Source organism: Zeus faber (assembly GCF_960531495.2).
Source record: "Zeus faber genome assembly, chromosome: 11".
Taxonomy (NCBI): Eukaryota; Metazoa; Chordata; class Actinopteri; order Zeiformes; family Zeidae; genus Zeus; species Zeus faber.
Window position 1 is genome coordinate 10,527,210 of NC_137205.1, and position 24,777 is coordinate 10,551,986.

Here is a 24,777-nt window from a genome sequence, read left to right on the forward strand (position 1 = left end):
ACGCAGCACCGAGACAAACTCTGAACGTCAATTTTAACACGAAATCTGGTGACAGCTCATACGCCGTCCATGCCAGCACGGGACATAAAAGACCGGCCTGGCCGCGGTCCAAGCGGACCGGAGAGGGAGGTCCAGCCGCTCCAGGATCAGAGCATCCCTGTAAATGGTGGTAAAGGAACTACTCAGGATTCTCAAAGTGTGGCGGCGGCGGAGCGGGGCGCGGTGGCAGTTAGGGATGAGGCCATACAGACAGGTGCAGACGGGACAGGTGTAACAGAGGGACCAGACGAGCCGGTTGGCGCTCGAGGGGTTAACTCTAAAAAAAAAAAAAAATAATAATAATAATAATAATAATAATAATAAATAAAAATAAAACAAGATGTGAGGGTGAAACTCAGGTAGTGATTAATACAGGGGCAGAGGATGAATGGGAGGAAGCTGTGGGGAAGAGGAGGAGGAGGAAAGGGGAGGGGCACTCCGGTGGAGGGAGGGGAATCCAGAGGAGGAAATGGACCTTATCAAATGGTCCCTATCAGAGCAGTCCGGGCTATCAGAAGAAATACGAGCTCATCAGAGGGGATGCTGAGTGTCGGTTCTCTGGAGGAGTTGGGTGACTTTCTTGCCGAGAACAGAAAAAGAAGAAAAATATTGATGGAACGGAATTCTTCCCCGATACACATCCGTTTTTTAGGATCAGTGAGAAATGCAGCAGGGACACAAAAGCCCGCGGGGATTTCACCTCGGTGTAAATATAGATTGAGTAAATGGGCCAACGTTGTGCGCAAAAGTCTTCATGATTCTTAATGGGTGTGTTTACTAAAAAAAATAAAATAAAATTGTTGTATTGGCTTCTGGGTTTTGTTCTTTCCTCGTCTCTCCTTTTGCCTTTAACTATGAATGTCTTGAGAATAAGCTAACAAAATATTAATGAGACCAGAGAGCAGGGGAAGAGAGCCGTGCTCTGAGAATTCATGAGGCAAAAAAATATAAATGTCCTGTTTTTTTACAGAAAACTCATAGTGATGTGGAGAATGAGGCGGGTTGGGGAATACGGTGGAAGGGAGCCCATGTGTTGAGCCATGGCACAGCTTTGAGTGCAGGGGTTGGATGTAAATATCGTGTCAGAAGACGAATCGTGGGAAGTTAGATTGTTAGCTGTGAGGGCGAAGAGTAAGGGCATGGACTTTGTCTTTAATAACATCTATGCACCAAATACAGGAAGCGAGAGGGCTTTATTATTTCGGAAGCTTAGACAAGAGGTTTCCCTGGTCGGTCAAGATGAGATCTGGCTCCGAGGAGGGGATCGGAACCGCACTATCAATCCACTTTTAGACGGAAAAGGGAGAAGATCCCCGCCCGGGAGCTGCAGGGATGCCGAGCGACGTGGTCAACGCTGCCAATTGACTCGATACATGGAGGATTCAAAATCCAAACACAAAACCATACACGCGGTCTAAAGTCTTAGGAGATACAGTAAGAGCAGCGCGGTTAGATCGTTTTCATTTAAAGGGATCCCAATGCAATCGGATGGTTGAATCCGCGATTACAACCTGTTAGGTCCTCTGATCACCACATTGCAACCGATCGCCTGTCTGTTGGGTCACCACCACCAGAGAACTGCGTATTGGAAGTTCAACGTGAAGCTCCTGCAAGATGTCAAGTTTTGCTCGGGTTTTGAGGAGTTCTGGGTCCGCTGGAGGGATTACAAGGAGTGATTATGAATCACTGAGTGCGTGGTGGGATGGTGGAAGGGTCACATTCGGATTTCTGCTCAGCAATGCACTGCCCCGCCCCGAAGAGTTTTGGGAACATAGCACCAGGAGAGAGCGAAGGGGGCGCCGGTAAGGTCCAGGTTGTCTATGCCGGGGGAGATGGATGCTCCAAGCTCGTGAAACCAAACCAACAAACTGTTTGAGATCGCAGAACGGGTCTTTAACATGTGTGGTGAACAAGATGAGGGAGGAAGCAGCTCCATTTTATGAGAATTTGTTTCCTGCTGACTTGCGTGGCTCCGTATGCACTGACACTTTGCTTAAGGATCGGCCAAAACTCTCCCATGCGGAAGCGACGGATTTGGACTCTCCCGTTACCTCAGTGAGCTGAGCAAAGCAGTTTTCCAGATGCCTCCGGGAAAAGCTCCAGGGGTGGATGGGCTGCCGGTGGATTTTTCTTGAAACATTTTGGGAAACCGCCGGTAAAGACTTGTTCGGCGCTTTATTTGAACGCAGAAATTCACGAGAACTTCTACCAAAGAAGGGGCGATTTGAGCTTGCTTGAAAACTGGAGACCTGTTGCTCTGTTATGTGCTGACTTCCAGAATGTCTCTAAAAGGCGAGCAAATAGGCTCAATATTTGATAAGTTGCATCTACTGTGTGATATGCTGGATCTTTTACTGGAGTACATTTTGGAATAGCGCCTCAGCTGCCGGGTGGGCTACGATGTGGTAGAGAGGGGCTTAAGCTTTTTTATTTATATACCATTATCAGTCCCACAACAGAAAAATTGCGATTTATCTGCATTTTACCCATCCTTGTATCTGATGTATCTAGGAGCAGTGGGCTGCCATGTCGAGGTGCCCGCGGAGCAGTTAGACGGTTAAATATCTTGCTCAAGGACACATCAGCACACTACCAAGAGGAGCCTGGGATCGCACCAGCAACCTTCCGCTTCCTTCCTTAATGTTTAAACGCTTCCTTCCTATATAGGACTTTATATACGCTCCAAGGGTTGGGTCAGGAAGAACTGGAATGGACGACTACAAAAACTGGAATCCAAGATTTCTCAGTGGAAGTGGTTACCGTCCAAACTGCGGTACAGAGGTCGGGTGCCGATCATTAATAGTTTTGCAGTTTCAACAATCTGGCTTCGTTTGGCTGTTCTGAACCCACCTGGAGGGCTCCCGCAGGCTCTACAGAGGAAGCTGGTGGAGTTGGTTTTTTTTTTGTTTTTTTTGGTCTGGTCACCACTGGGTTAAAAGCAGCGGTACTATATCTGCCCTTACAGGAAGGAGGACAGGGGCTGGTGGACGTTGAGAGCAGGACAACTGCTTTTAGACTTGAGACTGCTCAGAAGCGGTTCTGCAGATCAGATTCCTGCTGGAGAGACTCAGCAAGAGCGCTGCTAAGAAGGGCAGGTGGGCTGGGACTGGACTATCAGCTCTTTCTGACAGAGGTAGAGGGTCAGAACCTTACAGGACTTTCACCTTCTTATTCCTCCATGTGAGACTCAGAGAAGGAGGCATGGAGCCTGGGCCATGGATATGGGGGGGGGGGCCATCGTTTTAAAACCCACAAATTCCATCGCAATCTCTGCACTCTGCAACAACAAGGGATCAGACGGTGAGGAGTGGAATTTTCAAAACTCGGGCACTTGCGGCGGGATGGAGCTGCTTGTGCGAGGGCTACCCAGGAGTTAGCCCGACAGACGGGCATAACTTCCCCGAGGAGTTTGGAGAGATTTAAAAGAGAGGGCAGGGGTGCGCTCTCTGAAGAGGTGGTGGTCTTTTTTAAACCAGCCGAGGGAGGAGAATCCGCCACTTTCTCCATCTTTGTTCCTCTTGTTACCGACGATTGGAATGAGGAGAGCGGGAGGCTGCCGACTCTTAGCCCTCCGAGCCTGGGGAGCCTTGAGAACATTGTAGGGAAGGACTTTCATGGGGCAGTAGTAAAAACCAAACACATAAGAGACCTTCTGAGTGTTGAGGAGCATCGTTGGCAGGAAGTGTCGGTGGGGCAGAGTGTGGAAGGCTATAGGTGGAGATTGCTGTACAACCTCCAAACCGCAAAAAAAAAAAGAACTGGGGACTTTCAGTGGAGAATCCTACACGGGGCACTGGCAACAAACGCATGCTTGGCGAGAATCTATCCAAACGTTGGAGTTGAGCATCCGTTGTGCGATGTCGATGAAACTGTTGCACATGCTTTGATCCGGTGTGATCGTGTTTCTGAACTGCTTGAACTGCTCCATGAACTGTGCAAGCTTTTGTGTAAATGGGGCTTTATGTGTGTGTGTGTGTGTGTGTGTGTGTGTGTGTGTGTGTGTGTGTGTGTGTGTGTGTGTGTGTGTGTGTGTGTGTGTGTGTGTGACAGCGTGAGATGAGAACTGCAGTCGTTTTTTTTCATCCTTTGTTATTCTTTTCGTTGTGTATGCTCCAATAAAGAACAACAGAAGTCTCTCTCTCTCTCTCTCTCTCTCTCTCTCTCTCTCTCTCTCCTACTCTCTGAATCTCTGACTCTCTCTTTGACTCTCTCTCTCTGTCTCTCCCTGACTCGCTTGTATGGATGTTTTTTATAAAAAAAATTTTTTAACTTTTTTTTATTTTGATTGTGAAGTATTATGATTACAAATAGTATAATATATAATTATTAATAATATGTATGTATGTATTTATTAATTTATTTATTGCTTTGTTCATTAAATTGTCTTCCAGTTTTCGGAGGGTGTTTTAAAAACTCTGTTCCCTCTGACTCTCCCTCTCTCTCTGAGCTCGGTCTCCAGCTCACCGTGCATTTCTGACATCTGCAGAGGACCAGATGTCTCCGTCCTCCCCCTTCGCCCCCCAGAAATACATCGTCCTACTCGCCTCCCGACAGCAGCTCATTACATGTCCAGCGCACTCTCAGCGTCAAATTGACGTCTCTCTCACGCTCTCAGTGTCTCTATCTCACGTTATCTCTGATGACACAAACCTACGTGCCTACAAAGAGGTTCATGAATTTATTCACTATCAGTATTTACTTATCAGTACCGTCATGTACGGCCCGTATTTAAATATTATGATTAGAATATTTTATATTATAATTCTTGGGAATATTTTTTTTTACACCTACGTAAATTTGGCAGCCAGTCCTGGATCTCACACAAACACACACACACACACACACACACACACACACACACACACACAATCAAGTAAGGTGTCTTTCTATACCGTGGAAATGGGAAATTAAAAATGACAGGCAAATAAAAAAAAATGTGGTTTATTTTTATTTTTATTGTTTGTATCATCATTCGTCGGATCGTCGCCTCTACAGCATCAAGGAAGGTTCTGTGTCCCTGCCCTTCCGGGAGCCTCACTTTCGCCGTCCCAGCTCTATGAGGGCATTCTTTGGCTTTCTCTTGTTCGACTCAGGTAGGTGTTCGTTCTTGAGAATAAATTTTTTTACACTTGTGTGTGTGTGTGTGTGTGTGTGTGTGTGTGTGTGTGCGCGTGTGTGTGTGTGTGTGTGTGTGTGTGTGTACAACGGTGTGCACTTATCTGCACACCTACCCGTGGTCTGGTCGAAGCGTAATCCCCTCCTGTCCATACAGAGGGAACACAATGCTGGAATTCCAGGCACGCTGATACGCACTTCCTGTGTTTTGGACCCATCGCTAGGTACCACTTCCTGTCCGACCGGGTTCAGGGTGGTCCGACACGGCTCCCATCGAGTCACGATGCTCTCCCGGACCGTGCGTTTCTCTTTATCTCTGAACCGTCCGGCCTCAGAGGCCTGAGGGAGGTGAGATTTGGAGATTCTTTATTGTTTTTATGATTTTTTTTTCCCACCAGCATTCCAGGCTCTCTCCCCCAAAAAACACTCACATTCCTCATCCCCACAACCACCGTCACAGAGCCATTGTTCCTTCAGAGAGCCAGTGCTGCGGAGAAGGATAACAGAGTGAATGAGTGAGTGAGTGAGTGAGTGAGTGAGTGACTGACTGAGTGAGTGAGTGACTGAGTAAGTGAGTGACTAAGTGAGTGACTGAGTTAGCGAGTGAGTCAGTCTAGGCTGTGTGGTGTGCATATGTGTGTTTGTGCATTACTGTACATGCATACAGTAAGGTATACACCGATCAGCCACAACATTAAAACCACTGACAGGTGACGTGAATAACATTGTTCATCTCGTTCCAGTGGCCCCTGTCAAGGGGTGGGATGTATAGTATGAGGCAGCAAGTGAACAGTCAGTTCTTGAAGTTCATGTGTTGGAAGCAGGAAAATGGGCAAGCGTAAGGATCTGAGCGACAATGACAACTGTCAAATAGTGATGGCTAGACAACTGCAGTGCTTCATTTGTAAATCAGGAAACGTCAGTAAATCATCAGTCGGAAACCAGTCAGTGGACGGAGTTTCTTCATGTCAAGCATGTCATTTTTTTTTCCCAGTCAGTGTGCATTACAATAACAGCATAAAACAGATCGGGGGACAGAGTCGTCTGGAAAGTGTCCCCATTACGCACAGTTTTGTTCCATACCCACATGTTTCGTGACGTAAGGAGACGTAAAATAAAAACGAAAAATAAAATAATAAAATAATTTTACCACCCCAACGCTAGCTCGCATTTCGTTAGCGCCCATTGTGTGTACCGTCAGAGAGGGAGACAGGTGCGAATCCGATTCGACTGACAAAATTCTGGGTCGGGTACAGGCCTTAAAAAATAATAATCTAAAAAACACACTTTTTCTATTTGTTTTGTTTGGTGAAACGGGGAACACAGAGCTCGCAGCTCGAGCCACAGTGCCGCAGCTTGTGCAGAGGGGCTGGGTCCAATGAAATAGGTGCCAGTCCCAATATGGGAGGTCGCTGAACATGTTCCAGCAGGATCAGGCACAAATAAGCCCTGGACCACTGGGTCGGAGCATCTCCAAAACGGCAGGTCATTTAGGCTGTTCCCGGTATGCAGTGGTTAGTACCTAACAAAAGTGGTCAAAGGAAGGACAACCGATGAACCGGCGCCAGGGTCATGGGCGCCCATGGGTTCATTGATGCACGTGGGGAGCGAAGTCTAGCCCGTCTGGTCCGATCCCACAGAAAAGCTACTGTAGCACAAATTGATGAAAAAGTTAAGTTAAGTTATGTGACGTTTTTGTCCCACCGTGGTGATTCTCTCCCTCTTGGAGTAGTGATCAGTTGTTTATAGACCCAAACATGATGAATAGTTCTCCAAAGAGGGGGGTTGGTGGTGGTTCTGTGTAACCAAAAAACTGTGCTGTTGTCATCCTACAGGTCGTCTGCAGGACAGAGTTATTGCAGCAGTTCTTGATGATTTAGGTATTAATAAAGAGTTGCATTGCAGGTTGAGAACTTGAACTCCACTTGCAGACTAACTCTGTCCTGGATGCAATGGCACAAATACTTTGTGTTGTATGCCGTGCATGCTGACAGCACTGGTAAAAAAATAAATAAATAAAATGAATAGGGTAAACTGGACACCCCGATCGACCCGCTTTTGGCCCCTTTACCTGTGACATGCGTTGAAGATCTGGAGATTGATGTATAAATATACAGGAATATCCATGTATTGTTTGATCATTTCATATCCCATTTAGAATCCAAAATCAAAATCAGAAGTGTGTGAGTTCGGGGATCACACCGAGGGGACCACAGTGGAGAACCCTCACACTCCCCGCCAGGCTCCAAGTCGCTCCAGCACCACCCCAAGCTGGTCCCCACTCGCTGCTGCCGAAGGACTGGTGCGCACACCGGCAGCATGGAGTATCCATGCCATGCTGCTTCTACTGTAGCGTTGGGTCGTTCATGAACGATTCGATTATTTTGAACGGCTCAAAAACGGGGTGTCCTGTTTACATCAGAGCCGATCGGAGGTGGAGCCAATTGAAACCTGTGTCTATTGCAGGTTCATTTGACCCGGGACTGAGACCCGGGTTTTTCCTTTTGCACCGGTGACAAATGCCAGATGCAAGCGGGTGTTACCGGGTTTTTGTCGCGGAAGGAAAGGGGTATTACAGGACTTAAAGGATCTGCTGCTAAGATATGTGCCAAATATCACAGGACACCTTCAGAGGCTGTTTTGGTGGCACAAGGGGGATCAACACAATATCAGTGGTTATGAGTGTTGGTTTTAATGTTGTGGCTAATCGGTGTATAAATGTGCATCCACACACTGCTGTGTGTGTGTGTGTGTGTGTGTGTGTGTGTGTGTTACTTTATGTGTGTGTATGTGTGTGTGTGCGCGTGTGTGTGTGAGCATGTGTGCGCGCGTGTGTGTACGCATGTGTGTGTGCGCATGCGTGTGTGTGTGTGTGTGTGTGTGTGTGTTTGTGTGTGTGTGTGTGTGTGCACATGCCTGAGGAATGGGTGTGGGGGGGGGGTGCTGTGTGTGTACAATGTGTTCCTGTCTTTTGTGGTAAATAAGAACAGGAAAATCAAAGCAGTGGAAGGTGTAGGGGCGGCTTGTGTAACCTCCTGTTCACCTCACCTTCTGGTGAGGTGAACAGGAAACAGAGCTGAAACAGGGGAGGACACGGCTGACCGTAGTTAACAATCCATCATAAAAGTTATGATGTGAAAGAAGAAAAATAGAATGTTTCTTTTCTTCTCCTGACTATGGCATGAATTTTGCCCCAATGCAGACTATGGTGGACACACAAATTCCCATATTTACATAATTGAATCAAAGAACCTAGTGAGGGCTTAGACATTTCCATACATAAAGATTGTGTGAAAAGACGCCAAAGAGCCTCTACTAATTTAGGGGAGAACTATAATAGTTTTGAATTAGAAGGAAACAGGTGGAATTTCATCAACGTGTGTAAGATCAGATATTTCCATCACTTAAAATCTGTCTCCACTCTCCCACTGAAAAGATCACGTTGGAAAAAAATACAGGGGCAGCACTAATCCACACATACACAAACATATGTACACACAGGTACGCGCACAAGCGCACGTGGAGGAAGAAATTAGGCCTAAAATAAGATAACAGGAAGGGGGCTTTGCATGCTGGGAGGAAAGATAACGATCGTATCCATTGTGTGAGTGTGTGTACGTACGTTGCCTTTGTTTGTTTGCGATAGTGTACAATGGCAGAAGCGTGATGGATGACTCAGCCTTCGATATCGAGACACATATGGACATGACGGAGTCCGAGGAAGTTTCCGGAGGTCCCGAGTCTGTCGGAGAAAACGCACCCCGAAGATCCCAATCCGAATCCCACCCCCGCAGTCGATATTATGTAAGTGACCAGTGAAGAATAATGGCCGGATCACCGTTTATTGTCAGCTCACTGCTCGTCGGGGGAATCATGTGGTGACGGTCCGGTAGCCGACTATATTCGGCCGGCGGTTGTTTACCGGTGGGACAATAGTGTTGTTCGGATCCAGCGACCTGGATCCCTCTTTAAGGTTCTACTCAGCCAGCTATGAACTATTCTGTCCTTCTTAGTCACAGTCACTGGTCTCTCAGTGTGTGTGTGTGTGTGTGTGTGTGTGTGTGTGTGTGTGTGTGTGTGTGTGTGTGTCCGTCGTTCCGCGCACGTGGGCGGCGTGACTGTGCCACACACGAGGTGTTGGGCGCACACGCAGCCGGCGCTTTCCTATTTAAACATTTGGGTGCGGGCGCGCGTGCATGCCTAGGGGGCCGTGGCGTGCGCGAAAGTGTGTTCCCCTCGTGAATAGAACCTGAACACCTTTCTACCCCCGCTGGATGTCACGTGGCGCGGGAGGATCGGCCAGGACAGGCCTCCCACCTCGGTGCCGAATTTAGAGCGGGTCTGCCGTTTCAAAGTGGTACATCTGTGCGAGATCGATAGCAAAGCCCTGGAACTATTAAACAGGTAGCTAACACACACACACAGATTGATGAGAATAAACACTGGAATATAAAGGGAAAGACGCCAGATGTCATGGCACGGCGCGAAAAAGTAAACCGAGTATAATCGTTGGACCACAAGCAACAAGGCCCCCGATAAGCTGGACAATATGCACACGGTATGGTAATACGGTAAGGACTTTCCAAAATCAGCGTCTGGCGCTCTGGATTTGAATCCGTCTTTCCTGCTTCAAAAGCGCGCGTCGACCCCCGGTCGAGTTTTCCGAGGGCAAGAGTCAAGCGGATAAACGTGAGCGAGGCCTCTTCTCTGTCCTCCTCTCTGTCAGCTGTTCAAGTGCGTCCCGCTGCGCGGGTCCTCGGAACAAACACTTGCATTGAACAATTTTTTCGGCAGCCAAAAGGTGGCGTCACCGCCGTGGCAGAGGAGCTAAGGAGGCGGTGATTGGATGCAGCGCACGATCCAGACACTGGATGGGAATCCGCTGGACTACTTTCAGACCGCAGGGCCCGCTCAATTTTTGCATGGGTGCAAGCTGCGTACGAAAAGCGGTCCAGATCGGAATTGATAATATCTAACTACTACTACTATGCGTTTAAATAAAATGGGATTTTTCCATAAACTGCCATGGTGGCCCTCAGAGAGTCGGTGTGAGCTGTGGAGTTGGTGTCGATGGTGTGACTGATGGGCTGCTCCCTGGTGGTTCATGCAAGGTACTGCAACACAGTCAGTTTTAGGAAAAACGAATATCCCAGAAACTTATTGCATGTGGCAAGTTCTACTCCATTGTACCGTTGCTCTTCCTAGTACACCGGATTTTAATCCATCCAGTTGAATTCAGACCCTAAAAAATGCGATAAACTGGCTGGGAGGCCCTCTGCTGAGGTACCAACTCAACCACAAATTTCCAATTTTGTCATAAAATTAACAATTATTCCAAGTATATACAGTATATGTATATATATATATATATATACACACACACACACATATATATTCTCTCTCTCTCTCTCTCTCTCTCTCTCTCTCTCTATCTATATATATATATATATATAGAGTATATATGTGTGTGTGTGTGTGTGTGTGTGTGTGTGTGTGTGTGTGTGTGTGTGTGTGTGTGTGTGTGTGTGTGTGTGTGTGTGTGTGTGTGTGTGTGTGTGTGTGTGTGTGTGTGTGTGTTCATGGCCACTGTCCATAACATTGTAAAATCATGACACCACCGATTCCCTTTTTGGTAAATTATAATCAGGATATGCTTGGATATTCATCCATCTGAAGGAAAGGTATTTTAAATTATTTTTTGGCTATGCTAGGTTTTTTTTTTAAACAAAATAATCTTTCGGATTACCACTTTCAGCGACATTTCCTCGTTTGCTTGCAGCCTGTTATCCCTGCCATCTTTATCCACGCGACATCATAATACGTTTGATTGAACAACTTCATAAACAATAACAAAAGCGACAACAAAGAAACAGAAAAACAGAAGTACAACACAGCAATATATTCAAGCACATATGCTTTTTTATGGCCATATCAAAATAGGATTAGGTGGCAATGTTATGACAAAACATTACTTTTCCTCCGATAACGCATTACAAATCAACAAAACAATGATCAATAACAGTTATAAGTTGGTGTGAACATACAAGCCACATATTCAATAACTTAACAAACCCTCATCTGGTGAGGAGAATAGAGACATGGAAATATTAAAACATGATTGTATTTTTTGTTTTCCCCAACCATGCGGTCAACCTGTCTTACCTTCCTCGTAGGAGGAAACACAGGCAAAGCAACGTCTATCTCACAAAGTTCCTCATTGGCGTCTTCTCTCTGTCTCTGGGTTCCTGTGAACCAAGTACGGTTGGGATTGGTTTAAATAACTACAATGTGGGTAGTTGAAAAGACCGCTCCACAGGGTCACTCTAGACTGTAGGTCTACTGTACATGTCTCATTTCTCTTTTCCGATGACTGAGAGGGACACAATTGTTTCAGGCAAAAAATAAACACAAAGAGAGAGGGGGAGAGAGAGAGAGAGCAAGAGCTGCTGGCTTTCCCTTGTTGTAGGATTACAATGGCGCCTCGTTCCAGTAGTCTCATTGTGTTGAGTCTGTGTGTGTGTGTGTGCGCGTGTGTGTGTGTGTGTGTGTGTGTGTGTGTGTGTGTGCGTGCGCGCGTGTCAAATAAAGCAACAAACAGAAGGCAAAGCTTTCTACTCGCATAAAGACAGGATCGGTGCTTTATGCCGTTTCCGCCTCCGAGACTCACGCAAGGAGACGGCTCAGCTCCTCTGGCACGGTACAACATCACGGTAAGTGACAAGAGTCACGCCTTCCCCTGCCTGTTCAAATACCCACAGGGAGACACCAACACACACACAGACACGCGCGACCACACACACATTCACGTACGTGACATATGTACATACGAGCGAATTCTTCCACACACGGCGACATAAGTACGTAGGACATGACGCGTCTTCACGCCATTACATTACCATCTCTTTCTGTTTGATACGGCCAAGTAAATGCAACGAACAACGATCCCTTTTTCAAATACACTTTTGTGATTAACCTCTTTCAGCCTCTAAATCTGGAGCTTCGTGGATGCAAATAAATAAGAAACATGGCAACGGGCCGGGGTTATTCGGTAAGCACCAAACCTTTTAGCGTGGCGCGCCCGCTGTGGACTTGAAAGAGACACGAAAACAATCGGTGGGATTCCAGTGTTTGCAATGAGTTAGAGAGACCCCAAAAACCTCCAGAGAAACCACTGTTACTGTATCTTATGTTGTGAGCTTATTAGTGATTTGGTTGGTACAGTCATTCAAACACAGGGTTACATATTCCCTTAAAACAAATTTTATAATGCATGGAAATATTTGACTGGACTTCAGGATTTCCGTCTCAGCTGTTTCCCCAAACGTCTCAAGTTCATCCGGTTATAACACGTTTGCATGTGACGCGGCTGCATGGCACATGTTATCACCAAGTGGGACTAAAATCACACATTCTTCAAAGTCACTTATTTCCGATCTTTCTACTTTGTAGTTTGGAGGAGCCCGTTGTCCAAAGTCTCCAAACTCTTATCCGTGGGGAAAAAAAGCCAAGTCTCTCCACCAACAGAACAAGTTCTTTCAGAAACTCGGATCCGTCGGACTTTGCGTCACTTCCCTTTTTTTACCGATAGCAAACACGGGTCCAACGAGAGGGTTCCGGATTGCACCAAATGTCTCCAGAGTTCGACGGTTTCCGCCGTCCACGCACCAACTGTCGATCTCAGAGGTCCAGTTCATTCGGTTCATTCAAAAAATGACGAAACCCAGGGAGCGAATGTCCTCTGAAGCAGGTGAAACTTGGCGTGTGTATATATATGGTCTGTGGTCCTTTCTCTCCTCTCCACCCCATTCACTTCCTTTGCGGGCAGTTACCAGATAATCATTAGTAGTGTTACTAGGAAAACCTCACAGGATGAGCAAGTACTGACAGGCAAATAAATATGTAGGTGAGGGGAAGGACGTCGCTCTTCTCTGAAGCCGGGGCGTCCGAAAAGGAATGAAAGAAACATCGAGAGCCCATCGCGTGCCCCTGTGGGGAAAAATAAAACGAGCGCCAAAAGGTCAGTCGTTTTATGTATTTTGTAGACATAAGGCACAGTACGTGAAATTGTACCGTTTCATCGAGTAATTTAATCATTCGCTTTACTCACTCGGGTTGACGCAATTTCTACATGAGCCTCGCTCTCATAGCTGCCTTGCTGATTCGCTTGCGGTTCTTCCTCAACCTTCTCCTTGGTGGGCGGGGCTGAGCAGGGGGCCTGGGGCCGGCGGGGGCCGGCGGGGGCCGCGTGGTCGTGGGAGATGCTGTGACTGAAAGGATAGAAAATAAGGGTGAAAGGGCGGTAAAAAGAAACAGGTGAATAGAAACACATTCCGGGGGGGAAATATCATTGGAGCGCAGCGCGACTGAAGCCATGGCCGACCCCAAACATTAAAGGCCCCGCGGTACCTGTGATTTGTGTTGTCGTTTGTGGGTGGTGGTGCTGTTTATTGTGCAGATGGTGCTGATGACCGCCTCTCTTCCTCTCCCTGTCCTCCTCACGTCTCAGTTGCTGTTGCCGCAGTAGCTCCTTCTCCTGGTCCAGCCTCTTATGGAGGAGTAGCAGCTCCTCCCTCTCCTCTTCTAGTTTCTCCACCTCCATTCGCAACCTCCTCTCCTCTTCGGGCGTCTCGTTGTCTCGCCTCCTCCCTGGCTCCCGAGGCTCTGGATTGGGCTCTTTCGTGGGTCGGAATCCGCTCCAGCCTATCCGGTCGGTCGCCTGGGTCGACCCGAACATTGCCTGTGGGTTTTGAGTGGCTTTCTGATCGTAATCCCTTTCCTGGCTCTTTGAGACTTTGTATCCATCATCTTGCGGCGAGGGCTCCATTGTTTGTGCGTCTTGTCTTTGGCTCCCTTGGTCCCTGACTTCATCTTCGCTGCTGTAGCTCGGCCTCTCCTCCATCTTCTCGCGCCCGTCGCTGCCATTGAGCAGCAGCAAGTCAACGCCTTCAACACTTTTCTTTTTCTGCTCCACACCGACCCCATCTCCAGTTATATCCAGAAAAGAATGAGTCCTATTACTTCCTGGCACTATCCCTTCCTCCACATGTTTAGGGTTGAAATTCCCGTCTTTAGTCCCAAGGAGTCTGGTGGCGTTATGGACCCAGTGGGGCGCGTAGAGAATAACCTCCCCGGAACGGGATGCGTCTTCTCCGCCCAAACTGTAGTGCTCCTCTGTCTGGGTGAAGGTGTCTCCCCTGGGGCTCCAGTGCTGTTCCAGCAGCTCCTCCAAATGGATGCCCTGATTCTGTTTTAGCTCGTCTTGACGGTGAAGTAGCTCCTTGGAGTGCGTCTTGCCCTATAACGAGAAAAATGCAATCGCATTCAGCTCATTGTAATCTCATTTGGTATCGATCAGCACGCTTAATTAGAGCCTAGCTTCAAAATATTTAGTCTACCACAAATTGACGTAATAGAGACTGACCTGCCCCTGTCCTTGGTCCACGGTGTGGTTGTGATGTTGGTCCTTGTTATGGACTTGCCCTCTGCGAGACGATTTCTTCTTGTGTGCGGGTGGACGCGGGATGGGCTGGCACCTGCACTCCACGTGGTCCACCACGGACACCACGGCTTTGGCGTAGGTAGGCCTTTTGTTGACGTACTGGATTTTCATCACCTGGTGGAAGTGAGCCAAAAAGGGGAGAAACAGGGGATGACTCAGCAAATGAAATAGAGTAGCAGCGTGTGTTTATCTGTGTGCTTATGTGCATTTACCTGCAGGTATCTAGTGTGTGTGAGGACAGGGACACACTGCAGGCTCTTGGTGTTGCAGCAGCCAGAGCAGCGCTGCACCTCAACACACGGTGGCCAAAGCAGGAAGTTAGCGTTGCTACGGTCCAACATGGACCTGGTCACCTCGACCACCTCCGTACGCACTTTACATAGAGCCTGCTGGGCTGGCTGGGCATCTGAGGGGGACACAGGACGGACAGTGACTCAGCTTGACTGTGTAGCAAAATAATGAAATGCCTGCTCTGGGTTCACGACATTGATATAATAAAAGTACGTCGGTCGTAGGTGCGAGTGGAAACAGCATCCTTCATTTATAGTTCAACTATATTGTTTCAAGCACTGCGGAAGTCACAACAACTCAGTTGCCATGAAATGGGACAGAGTGCGAGTGAACAAAGTGAACACACTGCACAGTTGCAGTGCAAAATACAAAACAGCAAAGTTCATCATTTTTTGGGGCAAATATATGTTGAATAGAGATTGGATATAGAATATAATTTTCATGTTTGGCAGATGTTATCTTTTTCAGCCTTTTTTAACATAATTTCATCAACATTTTGTCGCAGTGGCAACATTTTGTTGCAGTGTATCTTGGTTGTGAACACGTTCTGGGGCATTCTTTCCAACAAGAGGCATGTAACCTTTGTGAAGGTCATTCCACTGACCTTCACAAAGGTTCAGATACTGTTCATTCTCAGGGTTCATAATAACATTTTACAATGGCACAGTTTAAGTGCCGAGGCTTTTTGCATATGAACGTTTGGCAATTAAAACGGCTGCTTTGTCAGGATAGAGAAAACAAGGCGTTAATTGGCAGGACTTCACGGTGTCACCAAAACCACGTTCCTCGTATCAGTCAACGGCCAAGAAGGATGACCCAGCACGCACGAGACCTCGGCTAATCAGGATGCAGAGCTTCAATGTTTGTGGAGAAAATCAGGAATTCTCCATTCAAGCACTGTCTCCGTCCCTACCGCTGGAGTGCAAGCGTGCATTTGTCATCACGGTTGATGCTTTTGTGGCCAGGTAGACTTCCAAGAGATTGGCGGTATGTGAAGATGTGTGATCTAATAGGAGTCTTCACTACATCAAGGTGGGACACTGAGCCTCTTTCCCTCAAGGAACATATTGATTAAATTGATTTGATTTGAGAGCAACCACACTTGACACTGGTGACATTATGTATGACATATGGTGAAGTGTTTCAACATCTGCAAACCATTTACAGATTCCGCCCCACCCTCGCTGAAATGGGTCGATACGCTTGCAAACCTACAGAAGGGTGTAGCAAAGAACTGAAGTGAGAAGGATGAAGTAAAAAAACAAACACTATTTATTTATACTATTTTTGTCTCATGTCAACAAATCACTTGCCCACACTGCTGACAAAGCATCATATTTGGTCTTGCAGAATGGGGAGGGGGGAGGAGGGATTAAAAAATCAAGGCAAAAAAAAAAAGGCAAGAAGAGGTAGAGGAGGAAGAGAGGGAGGCATAAACTCACCCAGGCTCCTTGGTAATCTGTGACCTCCATTCGCTGGTGAGCCCTCGTCCTCCTCGTCTGAGGCCAAACAATCAACAAATATGCTCTCAGTATTGGTGTGGGATATCCAAACACAAGCTATTGTTTTTAAGGTTGTGACTTTTTGGTGTGTGAATTCATTTTTCTCTTTATTTCAGGACCTTGGAATGCCCCCCACCCATCTACCCCACCCTTGTACACGCAAGGACACGAAATGCACGTGTGTGTGTGTGTGTGTGTGTGTGTGTGTGTGTGTGTGTGTGTGTGTGTGTGTGTGTGTGTGTGTGTGTGTGTGTGTGTGTGTGTGTGTGTTGTGCGCAAGTGAGCAAAAGATGGAAGGGAGAGAGAGAGAGAACGATAGAGAGAGATAGAGAGAGAGAGAGAGAGAGAAAAGCCCTGTTCAAGTCATTGTTGCATTGTTTATCATTCTCACTGCTCTGGTCCATGTGACTGTGTTGGTGTGTGCACATGTAAGCCTCTCGTTTCGGCAATTTGTTTGTGCATGAGGGTTTTTATTGCTGCTGATGTTTGTTAGTCACAATTAGGCTGGAAAACAGGCCACTTTTTGTATGTGTGTCACTTTCTTTGCCTATCCTTGAATTAGCAAAACGAATTATTCCCATTTATATGTTATGAATGTGACCCAGTGCATCCCTTAGTAGATATTTCCATGATCTAAAAGTCAGTGGTTCGATGTTCACAATACAGTCATATACATTCCAAACACCCATACACTGAGAAAATGTACAGTATATTTGATCAGAAATGGCTGAAAGACTCAACATAGTATGTATCTGTTTTAACAGTAGTAACTTGAGAAATGATGTTGTCCTTTACCTACGGAGTCAGAGAGCAGCAGCAGCTGAAGGTCTTCTATAGAGGAGATGGGGCTGCTCCTAACCAGCTCCACCAGCGCTGCAGGCAGAGGGTCCCCCTGGAGCAAACACCCACACACACACACACACACACACACACACACACACACACACACACACACACACACAAACACACACACACAAGGAGAAGCCTAGTTAGGAAAAATGACAGACAGCACTGCAGCTTCTCAGTAATGTTCCTGGAGCAAACAAACGTTGAGCAAACACAGTGGAAATGCATCATGGAAGCAACAGATAGAATCATCAAGGGAAAAGACATGAAATGATAGAATCAATGGGGCGATGAGGGCCAACTACATGAATCATGCTTACAGAATCTTCCCCAACAACTCTTGTCAGGAGTGGAGCGAGTGCATGAGCTTTAAAGTGTGTCGCTTCATCAAACACAAACTTTAGACCAAACGACCAGACGGACAACCGAGCAACACTTTGGGGTGCGTGGGGTTAAAACCCTTGGTCATTAATCGACAAGAGGGGAGGCTGGGGGGGGGCACAAGTTTGGGTTTGGGGGAGGCATTAGCTTCAGCGGACACACAATGGTCACTAAGAGCGGGGTGAATGACTATTGGCCTTGTGTCCTCTCATCTGCTAACATTTAGGGGTCAAAGGGGCCAGGAAGGAGCCAGGATGTGGGGGAAGGAGTGATACAGAGAGGAGAAGAGAAGGGAGGTGGATCCAACAAAAAAAAAGAGGGATAATAGATGAATAAAAGAAGGGGTTAAAAACAGGCAGAGGGATCAGACATGGGTCGAGACACTTCCTCTGATGGGTTTGTGGGTGCGCTTCTTTTTGCCTTGCCAAGTGACAGGATGGAACTAACTGAATGATTCAAAAAATAAATAAAAAATGGCAAAGCCGGTTTTGACCAGTGGGAGATTTCCCCTGAAAGGCTAAATTGCAAATAATTGCATGTTTGAGAGATCCCATTTGTGCCCATAAGACATGAGAGACATGACACATGACTTGTATTCATTCTAACGCAGTCTGTATCAAAATGCATCTAACCTAACGCGTCTTTTCCAAACACACTCCATTGTTCCAGGTTGACTCCAGCCGAGTAAACTTCCATGCATGTAGCATAACATTCCCATGAATATAATGAACTCCTGTGGGAAACAGGTTTTAGCCAGAGGAAACATCGTAAAAGCGGCACTCACGCCCCGCTTTCTACTGTACGCCGCTGACTCTCAGCCATTGTTAGTTGGCTCTGCAGAGAGTCCAAGTATACGACGGGGAAATGCCATGAATTTACATCTCCATCCCCGGACCGCCGATGCCCCTGAGGAGCCATTGCCGTTACTTCCTCCCCATCGTGGAAGGAGACGACCCGCCTGCTCGCCCATTTGTGCCCGGATGTTAATTATGATGCGTGTCTTTGTTTGCACTGGCGCCCGGTGTCATGATGATTTGTGTCTGAGCGGGAAATATTGAGCAAACACTTCAGCTCCGGGCAACTGAGCAGGTATACACAGCTAGACACAGGTAAACACTGACAGAGGTGCTTCTGTCCATTATCCTCCCTTCCTATTTCTGGCTTTGTTCAGATCTGGCGGCCTTGGATAGATTTGGTGGTGGAGAGCGCGTCAATTGATTCCGCTGCCTTTGATTGATTCTCATTCCGCCGAAGCTGGGGATTATGGCCTCCAACGAACAGCTTGCGTCGGAAAGATAAAGGAGAACGCTGTAATGAAAAGCCGAGGCAGGGAGAACAATCCAAATGACTCCCCCTCGCAGCAAGTCTCTAAGTGACGAACTCTGTCTCAGCATCCAGCTCCATCTGGAGCCATTAGTCTGTTCTCGATAATTGGTTTCTGCTGATGCAGACACAAAGACAGCTGCTGGGCCACGTGCCTCTTATTTTGTTCTCTCAATTCAGAGCAAGATCTTCAACAACCACGGCTGCTGCATCCCTCTTCACAAAAAGGACTGAGACGTAACGAAAGGAAAAAGGTCATGATTACCGATTACTGTCTGTCTAGCCTCCAGTAGCGTTTGAGGACAACACAACCATATCTGTTTCCAAAATAGACCCATTAAAATGACTAAAGTATTGGGTAGTTCAGTTTTGTGCAGTTATGTGCAACGTAGTCCAGAACCTGCTTCCAGGTCTTTTGCAAGCCTCCACAGAAGGTTGACAGAGTCGACAGCCCCCATGCCTCGGAGGGCTATTGGACATATTGAGAAATGCCAGGTACAGGCAGAGCTTGCAGCGGAGCGGGAGGGGAGATGGAAGATCTAATGGTACGTAATTAGGGGGGTCTAGGTCGCTGGCGGCTTCAGAGGCAGCAGCCGCAGCACATGCGTAAAGTTTCACATGAAGCCCTGTGAAACGTCGAACAGACGTGCAGATAACTGGCACGCGCCAATATCTGTGCCCTGAATTAACTCTATCTTTACCTTATCACATGGTAACCGCCTACTGCGAAAGTGCATATGTTCACTTGACAAAGTTAAATGATGAGGTGGAAGAACAATTAATGTTTCTGAAGAAACATCACTGCAAATTGCATGAATGTTCTGCAGTCTTATGAATCCTCATGAGGTAACTCTGGGAATTCCTGGTCTTGTACCTCAAACGCATCTCTCGCTTTCTCCCTGACAATGTGATGTCTCCCTTACATGTGGTGTGTGTAGCCTGCAGATACCATAAAACCAGGAGAGGGTTTGATGACAGGGATCTCCAGTTCAGTCGCCCTTTATAAGTTTGATATTAGTCCTGACATGTACTGCAGATATTTACGCGGCAGATGCTTCCATCCAAAGTGACTTTCACTGAGCACATCTGTAGAACTTAGTAACATCAGCAGTCACAGAGTTTGACGAACTTTAAACTGCATTCCGTGTCAATAATCTATGTTCCACACCTTCCGCCCTTTTATTAAATATTTGCAATATGCCTACAGTGCATTGTGGCAAATTCACAAAGATTGGGTTGCGGCTGCTAAAAGCACCATGAAATGCGTATGAATTGCGATTAATATCTGCACCATCTTACTGACCTATTCACAAAAGATATTGTGCTAATGATATGACAGTGCAAACACGGCGATACAGTTCTGCGGCTGAGTGCAATTTGCCCTTGTTTTAAGTCCGACCACATTGCAATTATATATTGTAATTTGTATTGCTACCCGGTCCAATTTACCAAGTCCAAATGAACAGAACAGGACACAGTGAGAGTGAGCCAATGGATTTGTAGATTCTGTGTGTTGGTGTACTGGACATTACATTCGAAATTATGATAATAAAATACCGTTTACATATTGAAAACATCAGGAACATTATTACTATTATAGCAGTCAACATTGACATTTAACGGTATCATATCTGACCGATGGAAGGACTCAAACGATCGTTACGCACGCCAGTGCATGCTGACGTCAGCGATATAGATCAGAATTGTACATGATTGCAGGGGCCGTCAATGTGCCAAATGACCCCGGTTCAGTTTTAAGTCTGTGATCCCAATCCAAGCCCAGAAGGGGAATAACCCCCTCGAACCACTGACGCCCACCACGACCACTGGGTCTGTGCAGGAGGAACCGGAAAGCAAGTTATAGATCTGATTGGATGAAAACAAAAGAGCCACATTCAAAGCAAACCAACAAAGAGGGGTGCCCTAATCTGACTTGTTTACATACTCACTTCCTAAAACTGTCTTGGTCCCTCAGTGTGTGTGTGTGTGTGTGAGTGTGTGTGTGTGTGTGTGTGTGTGTGTGTGTGTGTGTGTGTGTGTGTGTGTGTGTGTGTGTGTGTGTGTGTGTGTGTGTGTGTGTGAGTGCGTGTGACCCAGATTGTCTTGACCCCAGAAAGACCTTCAGAATCTATAGGCTGGCGAGCAACGGGCCCAGTCAGCAAATTCTAAAAAACATTCTTTCTTTCTCCATTCAGAGCTTATCGTGCATTGGATTTGATGAATGGACTTTTTATATCCAAAGAAGTATAGAACGTCTTCAAGGGAACATCACAATGTCCGTTATGCAAGTTTCTGTGTGGCCTTTTATGTTAAAAAAGGGTAGGAAGTTCGTCCCAAATGCAGCCATTGTGTGTGTCTCAGAGGAGACCCGTGTTTACTCACTTGCCATTCCAACTCGAATTTTAGTCGATGCAGCTGTATCTGAGTCGAAATGTTGGCACACGTGCTAAATTAAGCTTATCTTTTAAAGGCCATGTCAAATGTTGGCCGCTTTCTCTTCTCCTTCACTATGTACAGTATGCGACCACACTGTCGACCAAATGCATCATGAAGAGCACCGCAAAAAGCCTGTTTCGTTTCAAAGGATCCATCAGTATCCTTTCTATATATATGACATAGTAAATGTTCAGTCATCACTATTTTATGGACAACATCTGGCAAACTGAAGTCTAGGGGGACTTGGGAGAGACGATCTTTTTTGAGGTCAGCGGAGGCACTGTGCGGTTTGAGGTCAAAGGCATTAGCATGACAAATGATTTACACAGTGCTGAAATGTGACAGATATTTCACGCCCGACAACACGCTGCCCATCTTACAGCTTGTCTCCCTCCCGGGCATATTGCACTTTTGGGCGTTTTCCGAGGGGGGGTTGGAGGCAAGACAAAGTGAAACTCCGACTGAAAGGCCGCCGACTCCCCGAGTTCTAAAATACCAGGATGTTACATCGGTGTCTACTGACAGGTTTATGGCGGCGCTCAGGGTGTAAAACATCTGGAACATTGTCCGTGGATGCGGTGGGTTTTTTTTTTGTTTTTTTTCAAACGCGGGGCATCTAGCGAGCGAGCCCGCCCGCCCGCCCGCCCGCCCTCCCTCCCTCCCTGCCATGCAAGTGCCCTCCAGGCATCCATTCACCAAGTCAGCTAATGGGAGAAATAACAGTTATTTTCTCTTTTAGGGATTCCACCCCTCTCGGAGGGGTTGAATGATGAGACGCGTCCTGAATTTTGAGAATGACTTCGCCCCCGGAGGACAGTGGGAATACAGCTCTGATTAAGCTTTCTATGAGATGTGATATTCCACAACTGCCAGTTGTAGAGTGCGCACCGGGGGCCGGGAGACACCATGAAGATTAGAGTTCGCCGCGGTTTGTAGGAAGGAATGTTATGAATCTTGAATAGATAGATGTGGTTGAATACAATCAATATAATCTTGACTCTATGAATCTATCTACTAGTGATGACGCGCTAATGTTCGCTGTCATCAAGTCTCAAATAGAAAGCGGTGGTCTTGATGGAAAAATATAGTTCCGTCTGCTCTTCGGGTGTAAAATAAATAAATAAATGAAAAAGCGCAGGTTTTTCGGTTGACCCGTGAGCGCAGTAGGTGCTTCAATTTAACGGAAGAGGCCGGACCAGAATGGAATACACCAGGCCGGACCCCAGGAGAAGAGAAGAGGAGAGGAGAGGAGAGGAGAGGAGAGGAGAGGAGAGAAGCGAAGGGAATGAGGATGCAACAAAACACCGTTTTTCCGCTCAGCTTTACGTTTCACTGAGTCCTGATCAAATCCATTACTTCTACCCAAAGGCCGGCACTATGTCAGTCCGACGTAGTGCCGGCCATGCAGGCCAAACCCTTTGCGCCCATCAGATACACCGGGCGCGGTTTTATATGAGCTACAAGACGGCATACAATCACTCTTGCTGCTCTCAAGCATCTCACGTTGGACGGTCGAGAGCAACGGACCCCGCGGTTTGAACGGAAGGAAGAATAAACAACGGCAGAAAATCAAAGGGGTGATGATTGTGATTATTATTGTTTTTCTCCCTCTCTCTCCCTCTCTCCAGGGGACTCACCTGGGCGGCGCCACACCGCAGCAGACCGGACGCCAGCAGGGCGAGCAGCGGCAGCCACGAGCTCATCTTGCTGCCCGGCCTCGCGCCAGGACGGACCGAGCATTTATGGCAGCGCGAGGCCGCTGCGCTCAGCACTGCGCGCGAGGGACAGCGGCTGGCGCTGCCGGGGCGCGTGGACGAGACTCTCCCGACAATAATGATAATAATAATAATAATAATAATAATAATAATAATAATAATAATAATAATAATAATAATAATAATAATAATAACAATAACAATAACAATAACAATAACAATAATAATAACTAAAGCGGCGGATATTTGTTAGGGAAAAAAACCTATAAAGTCCATTCTCTTGGAAGACTCGAGGTCGTTTACGCCGAGGCGCACGTTGTGTTGGTTATAAATAAAAGTGCACTTTTGCGGCAGTTTGAAGCCAGTGTGTATCCGATGTCTTGGCGGATAGCGTGCGATGATGAACAAAAAAAAAAATGGAAAATTAAAAAAAAAAAAAGAAAAATAAAAAATTGAATTTACATCTCCGTGTAATAGGTGTCCAAAAGCCGTAAAACGAACGAAATCCACCGGGACTTAAAACGCACACACACACACACACACACAAATAATAATAATTATTATTATTCTAATAATAATAATAATAATAATAATATTAATAAAACTAATAAATACAACTAAGTTTGCATCGTTCCAAGGAGAAAATAAAATCCAGCCGTCTCCTCCTCCGTGTTCACTATTTCATTCGCCGCGCCGCGAAACCGTAATAAAGTCCACAAAGCTGGCTGGAAAGGTCTGCGGCAACGGCAGGGGCCGGTGGTTTGGTCCTCTCCTTCCAAGGAGCCTTATCAATGAGCAGGGCTGCCGCTCGGCGCGTCCCAGCCTGGAGCCGCCTGATTACGCGGAGGCTTTCCCGGACCCGAGGCGCGACGCGCGCATCTCTATCTCTCTCCCGCCCCCTGCCTGAAGAATGGCTCATAATCTGCATACACAGAAACAATGGCCTCACTTCAGCCACTCCGAGCTCAAGATTAGTAGTAAAAAAACAAAAACAACAAAAAAAAAAAAATAAATGATCCACTGAGTTACTTTTTTTATCGTGTTTAATTTCCCCTTAGTGTTCATTTATACCGCTGTACTTATGTCAATTATATTGGGCTGTTAACCGTCTCTTGAGGTGAGGAGGGTGTGACCCAGCCAATCGTCAAAAATGCCAATACAGCTCTCCCCTCAATAATATGATGAGTGAATGATGTAATTACTGTTATTAATGTTTTCCTTTTTTTCGCCTCAATTTAATTCTCATCAGCCAGCAAACATTTTTTTGTTTGTTTGTTTTCTAAACCCCCCCACCCCCCCTGCATTGTAAGGCTAGGTTGTGCCGAATTTGCATCGCAGATTCGGTGCTTTTATTATCAAGTGAATGTTTTTATGCCATGCTGCTGCACGAGCCGGGGTGTGTAGCCTGGTAGCGACTTGGTATGTACAATTCAGGAGGATCCATCATTCGTCACCGTTTTGAAATAATTAAATTCTCCTGGGGGGTCACGGCCCCGGAGCCCCCTCGAAGGGTGGGGACCTCGACCTGCCCCAGATGATCCACCCAAAGCTACAACTTGCATTGAATGGATGTGACACGTTTTGCATAGAAATGAGAAACGCTTACATTTCTTAAATGGCCGATAAAACA

General features: G+C 46.7%; 1 protein-coding gene across 1 annotated transcript; it reads right to left on the bottom strand.

Annotated features, from left to right (window-relative positions):
- Window positions 1–11,055: 11,055 nt before the first annotated feature.
- On the bottom strand, window positions 11,056–23,927 carry pdgfbb (platelet-derived growth factor beta polypeptide b). The gene is made up of 8 exons (XM_080008985.1): window positions 23,070–23,927; window positions 17,242–17,338; window positions 16,387–16,443; window positions 14,866–15,059; window positions 14,576–14,767; window positions 13,561–14,449; window positions 13,262–13,421; window positions 11,056–13,140 (listed from the first exon to the last, which is right to left on the bottom strand). The coding sequence occupies exons 1-7, from the start codon at window positions 23,133–23,135 to the stop codon at window positions 13,279–13,281; spliced, it is 1,638 nt and encodes a 545-aa protein (XP_079865111.1). The 5' UTR covers window positions 23,136–23,927; the 3' UTR covers window positions 11,056–13,140; window positions 13,262–13,278.
- Between the last annotated feature and the right edge of the window lie 850 nt (window positions 23,928–24,777).

Excerpts from the sequence above, each read along its gene's own strand:
- pdgfbb (XM_080008985.1), bottom strand. The coding sequence starts at position 23,135 with ATGAGCTCGTGGCTGCCGCTGCTCGCCCTGCTGGCGTCCGGTCTGCTG. Across the intron at positions 17,339-23,069 it reads TGCGGTGTGGCGCCGCCCAG|GGGGACCCTCTGCCTGCAGC; the intron begins GTGAGTCCCCTG and ends TGTTTGCTCCAG. Across the intron at positions 16,444-17,241 it reads GCTGCTCTCTGACTCCGTAG|ACGAGGAGGACGAGGGCTCA; the intron begins GTAAAGGACAAC and ends GTTTGGCCTCAG.